This window comes from Chrysochloris asiatica, unplaced genomic scaffold, assembly GCF_000296735.1.
Source record: "Chrysochloris asiatica unplaced genomic scaffold, ChrAsi1.0 scaffold00037, whole genome shotgun sequence".
NCBI lineage: Eukaryota > Metazoa > Chordata > Mammalia > Afrosoricida > Chrysochloridae > Chrysochloris > Chrysochloris asiatica.
The window spans coordinates 5,018,576-5,024,575 of NW_006408555.1; the positions used below are offsets into that span (position 1 = coordinate 5,018,576).

The 6,000-nt window shown below is 46.0% G+C and overlaps 1 protein-coding gene across 1 annotated transcript in view; it reads left to right on the forward strand.

Annotated features, from left to right (window-relative positions):
* Positions 1 to 6,000, forward strand: part of MBTPS1 (membrane-bound transcription factor peptidase, site 1) — a 47,519-nt gene that overhangs the window by 23,478 nt on the left and 18,041 nt on the right. Inside the window, exon 10 of the mRNA XM_006860131.1 lies at positions 3,772 to 3,933. Within this exon, the coding sequence (XP_006860193.1) occupies positions 3,772 to 3,933 (162 nt within the window). The remainder of the gene's footprint in view (positions 1 to 3,771; positions 3,934 to 6,000) is intronic.

Sequence of the window (6,000 nt, forward strand, 5' to 3'; positions counted from 1 at the left end):
GTTGTTAAGTTGAATGCTCTGTACACATCTATGAGGTCAACTTGGTTGATTGTGCTGTTTAGTTCCTCTGTGGTTTTGTCGAGTTTCTTTCTGGTTGTTCTGTCCCTTTTTGAAAGTAGCATATTAAAATTTCCCACTATAATTGTAGATTTATCTATTTCTTTCTTTAATTCTAGTAGGGTTTGCTTCATATATCTTGGTGCTTTTTCATTGGGAGCATAGGTATTGATTATGGTTATGTCGTCTTGCTCAATTGACCCTTTGATCATGGAATAGTGTCCTTCTTTTTCTCTTCTGCTGGTTTTTGTCTTAAAGTTCACTTTATTACAGATTATTATTGCTACTCCTGATTGCTTATTATTGCAGTTAGCTTGGGATATTTTTTTCCATCCTTTAACTTTTAGTGTTTTTGTCTTTGTGTGTAAGGTGTATCTCTTGCAAGCAGCATATTGAAGGGTCTTGTTTTCTTATCTATTCTGCCACTCTCTGTCTCTTCACTGGTGCATTTAATCCATTGACATTCAGTGTAATTATCAATAGGTATGAATTCATTGCTGTCATTATGTCAGTTTTTTGGTAGTGCTGTTTGTTCCTTTGTTCTGTCTGCCTTCTGCTGAGTTCATGTTTTTTGTGCGATTTCTTATCAATTTCTTCTTAGTTTTCATGTTTCCTTCTTCTGATTGGATCTTCATTTTCATGATAAGTTGTAAAGTATTAACTTTCTTTGGGGTTTCCCTATAGTCTCTTAATTTTCCCCCCATTTAAGACAGTGTATTGTATTCTGTAATCTACCTGTCCTCCTCATCACCTGATGTCCGTTCCTATGTTTTTCACTTCTTTGACACTGTTAATATTTTGATCTTTGGTTGGCCTCCCAGGTCCTTTGAAGTCATTGCTGTAATTTTGTTCTGTTCTGAACTCTGCTATCTCTCAACTGAGTTCCAGGTGGTGTTGCCACGACTATCAGTCTTTCGTTGTTATCTGTTCTTGCTGGTTTTCATTCCAAAGAACTCCCTTTAGGATGTTTTGAAGCGCTGGATTTGCTTTGACAAAATCTCATATCTTATGTTTATCCTGAAATGTTTTGATTGCACCATTGTACTTAATTGACAGTTTTGCTAGATAGATGATTCTTGGTTGGCATTTTTTTTTCTTCTAGGGTTTTATATATGTCTCCCCATTGTCTTCTTGCCTGCATGGTTTCTGTTGAGAAGTCAAAGTTTAATCTGAATTGCTTGCCTTTGTAGGTAACACGTCTCTTTTCCCTGGCTGCTTTTAGGATTCTTTCCTTGTCTTTGATTTTGGAGAGCTTGATTATGATACGTCTTGGTGATTTTCTTTTTGGGGTCTATCCTTCCAGAGTTCGTTCAGCTTCTTGAATGTTTATCTTCTCATCCTTCAAGATGCTAGGGAAAATTTCTTCCAGTACTTCCTCAACTATCTCCTTTGTGGATTTCTGTGATTCTTCCTGTTCAGGGATGCCAGTAATTCTTAACTTATTCCTCTTCATGTTATCCAGCATGAATCTTAGGCTCTCTTCAGATTTTTTTTTTTATCCTTTTTTCTGCCTTGTCTTCTGTCTTAGCAGTATTGAGAGATTTGTTTTCCAGCTCGCTGGTTCTGGCTTCCATCTCTTCAGTTCTGCTCCTTTCCCTTTTCAGTGCATTGTCCATTTCTGATATTTTATTATTAATCACCTGGACTTCTTTTTGCAGATTTTGGATTGTTTCCAGTTGCTGTATCTATCGTGTTTCATTGTTCCTGTAGCACTTTCCTGACTTCTTCATTGTTTTCCTCCACCCTTTTTTGGAGCATTTGAATTTGTTTCCATATCATTCTTCTGAATTCCTTCTCAGACAGATCCAAAACCTGCTCTTCTTCTACTGGAAATACTGTGTCTGCCTCCAGCTTATTTATTCTCATTTTCTGTTTTGAGACATGTTTTGAGAATTTTTGTTGTGTTTTCCTGGACATTTTCAGTAGTTAGATGGATTTTTTTATGCTTAAATGGATGTATGTTGCTGTATTGTTAAGCTTGCTGAGTGACTCTTGGTGGATATGATCTCGAGATAGGCTTCCCTTTTCACATGTAATGTTTAGCAGTTGGTATTGGCTCCTGTCCTAATGGTGAGATATTATGGGGTGTGATTGTAGCTTGGCTATATGGCCATAATTACTGTCTCTTCTTGGGTAACATAGGGAGAAAAAGCTCCCACCCCCAGGAAAAAAGTGTGATCAAAAGGACCAAAACCAGGAGTGATATAAAAGAAGAGACAAAAACTACCAGTCCAAAACAAAAATAAAACCCTAGCTGTCTGACCAGTGGCAGGTGTAAAGGGTCCTTCCCAGGTCAACTTTAGGCCTGGGTCCCAGAGTCAAACATAATAAGCAGGTGTCAAAGGGTCAGTCCATGGGACCAATGGGGATCCTCCTCCCTGTGCCGTGGAAAAACTGTGGGCTCAATGCTGGACTCTTTTGGGGGTGCGCACCCACCCACCTGAAGGTGGCCAGGCTGGGCAGAGAGGGCACGACAGGGAAGAGGAGGGAAAAATGTATAGAAGCCCCCACTCCTCTTTTTTCAAATGTTGCTGCGTGGGTTTCACTGTGTCAGTCTGGCTGTGGCCCCGCTCTCTGAACACAGCCTGGGTGGGAGTGCTCTGCAGGCAGAGTCCCGAGCCTTGATCGATTCTGGACTCTCAGTATTTTCCTTTATACAGTGATTTTTCCACTGGTGGGTGCGGGAAACTGACGCCCTGCACCTTATACTAGATCCAGAGCTCTGCAGCAGCTCCGTGAAAGCACCTCCCCCACGGAGCTCTTCCTGCCTGACTCTGCTTGTCCCGCCTCCAGAAGCGGAACTCTGTGTTTTAACACTGTAGGTTGTTGTTAAGTGCTGTTGAGTCACTTCTGACTCAGTGACCCTTCCAAGGAACAGCTGGTGAGCTTGAACTGCTGACCTTGTGGTTCAAACTGACCTAGCAGTCCTGCACATTAGGATCTCTATTTTTACACTGTAGGTATGGTTTGTGTTTTTGCATAGTAGGTAAGATCTGTATTTTTATAGGACCTGTGTTTTTGGTCAGTAAGTAGGACCTGTATTTTATGCTGCAGGCATGGCCTGTGTTTTTACACTGTTGGTAACACCTGTATTTTTATGTTGTGGGTAGGACCTAAGGGTTGCCAGCTGGACACCCTGCTAGCATAGTGAGTGAACCTTTGTCCATTTGCACCCTGATGACAAAACTCTGAAGTGACTCAGACTTACTTTCCCATTTAGACTTCATCCACTGGGGGGATCCTTCAAATACGGGAAATTAGACAGCAAGAGTCAGCTTTGGGGAGAGTGGTCTGGGCCCCCCTGGGCCTCTCGCCCCTCCCAGTATTTGCGTCCCCTCCCTAGGCATCCTTTCTCTGCCTTCTCCTGTCCAGCTTGTCTTTTTGCCAGCAGACTTTCATGCCCCAAGGAGCCGTCCCTCTAAATGTCCTGGTGTCCTGTGTCTGTGTGGTCAGTTAGCTCATTGGAAAAGTGTGTGTTGGTAAAAACTTGAGTTGAGCTTACGCAGATATAGTCTTAGTAAAGCTGTGCAGACGGTATCAGGTGAGTTCAGATGTGAGTGCACGCTCATTCTCCCTCATTCCTGTCACCAAAGATGCTCCCGGTGCCTGCAGTCAGAATCCAGCGTCCCAGGGTTGCACTGTACAGGGTTAGCAATAGTCTTATGTTGGTTCTTCTGTAAGACAATCAGCAGCTCTGTGGCTTTCTCCCCCCAGTACTGTCCAGAAGCGGGAGCTGGTGAATCCGGCCAGCGTGAAACAGGCCCTGATTGCGTCCGCCCGACGACTCCCTGGTGTCAACATGTTCGAGCAAGGCCATGGCAAGTTAGATCTGCTGAGAGCCTACCAGATCCTCAACAGCTACCAGCCCCAGGCCAGGTGGGTCTGCTTCCCTCCTCCATGGCTCTGCAAGGGGCCTGCCTCTCCCCACACAATGCTTAAGTGCCCGGCAGGGCAGTCGGCTGCTGTTACTGCCATGCCTCTGACCTCTGACCTCTGGAGGTCCTTTAGTGTTTACTGTAAACGGTAAGACAATGACTGCTTCTTGGTCCCTTCTTCATCTTCGTGTCTGAAGTTTTTCTTTAGTAACGCTTTCGAGTCACAGAAATCTTTCAAGAATATGGTAGAGTTTCATATGCCATTCACCCCAAACCAGGGCCAACCCATTGCCATCACATCACCGCTGACTCATAGTGACCCGATAGGACAGGGTAGAACCACTGCAGGAGATGGCTTCGTCTTTCTCTTTGGAGAAGCTAGTAGCTTCAAACTGCTGACCTTGCAAGTAGCAGCCAACACTTAACCCACTGCACCACTAGGACTCCTTACCCTCCCTCAGCTTCCCCTCATGCAAACATTCCAGAGTTCCCGCTAACATGATCATGTCTCCTAAAGCCAAGGTGTGGCGTCATGCCTATTCTGTGATTTGTACGTAGATATGATTTGTGGTTCTCAGTGCTCCCACTCCTGGCTCCAGGATGTATTTTGCATACTTGGTGCCGTCCTTGCCTTGGTGAGGAACGGTTCAGCGGTGTGTGTGTCTTTTGAGTGGCACTGAAGGTATGCAAAGCCAAGCCTCCGACGATGCCACACGTGTAGTGCAGTGACGTGGATTGTCTCCTTGGTGTGCAGCCTCTGCCTCTGTGCTTTTCCTAATGATGCCACCACTGGTGACGCTCATCTGACTGACACCTCTCAGTGAAACTTCTGTTTTCCTCCTCACAGCTAGTGTGACCACTGGTCTGTGGTGTTTGCGTAGTTGCTTCTTTCACATAAGTTGGATCCTTTCGATTTGCCACCGACTGACTCTGCTCCACATGGTGTTTCTTGGCCCATGGGTGTGGTAGCCCACATTAATTCATTAGTTGACATTCACAGCTGGTGCCCTGAGGGTGCTGGCCAGTCGTTTTGTATGCTGTCCCTCAGCCTGGGTTTCTCTGATGTCTTCTGATGAGTGGCTTTCTTGTATATTTTTGGCACTGTAAAAAATTTCTGTTTAATCTTGACATGGTTTTAGACACAGAAGGAAGATGCAGGTTGTGAATGTGTCACGTAGCCATAGTTGCTGGATGAAAGGCTGGGACGTGCACACTGCGATGGCCTCGGGCACAGACCTTTCCACCCCACTTGCTTCAGTGGCCATATCTCCTTAGCCTCCAGGACCTGTACGCCGCCGTTTGTGTCTTCCTGGTGATGTAACTGTTGATCATGTGGTTATGGTGGTGTGCTCACTGAGACCCTCCAAGAAGGTCGAGTTTGGGTGTGAGAGATTTCTGTGGCTAGTGGTGGTCTCAGGGGCCCCCGTGAAGGACAAGGGGCAGGACAAGCAGAGAGAGCCATCAGGCTGTGATGCAGACCCTACACCACAAAGAGACGCAGAAAGGAGTGTGGGTGGGAGAGTCTCGGGACGCAGCTGAGGCAGTTCTGGCTGATGGGCAGCCTTGAGCCCACATCACCCTCCCTGTCCTCCCATAGAGATGGGTCAGCCTTGTACTGTAGGGACTTGTCTCCCTTGTCCTCACTGTGCTCAGCTATGGGCCAGGCGCAGCCTGGGAATCAGGTGTGCAGTTCTGTTGTCTTCAGCCGCACAGAATCTAGTCACTTAGGTTAGTTCCTCCTCACCTCATCAGTGTAGTTTTATAAGCTCACTCCGTACAGCTGGGTTCGTTTGTTTGGGCTTGTTGGATTCCCTCCACATCTTGGTTGATTATGCATACTGATTTGGTACGTGGTCTGGAGACGGACCTTAGGAGCCTTGGAGAAAGGTAGGAAGACCTGGGAGTCGGCTTCCACGAAGACTGCAGCCCAGAACCGTTGTACTCTGTGGAACTGCTATGCCCTACCTTATAGCGGCACTCTATGCCCTACCGTACAGCGGCACTCTATGCCCTACCTTACAGTGGCACTCTATGCCCTACCGTACAGCGGCACTCTATACCCTACCTT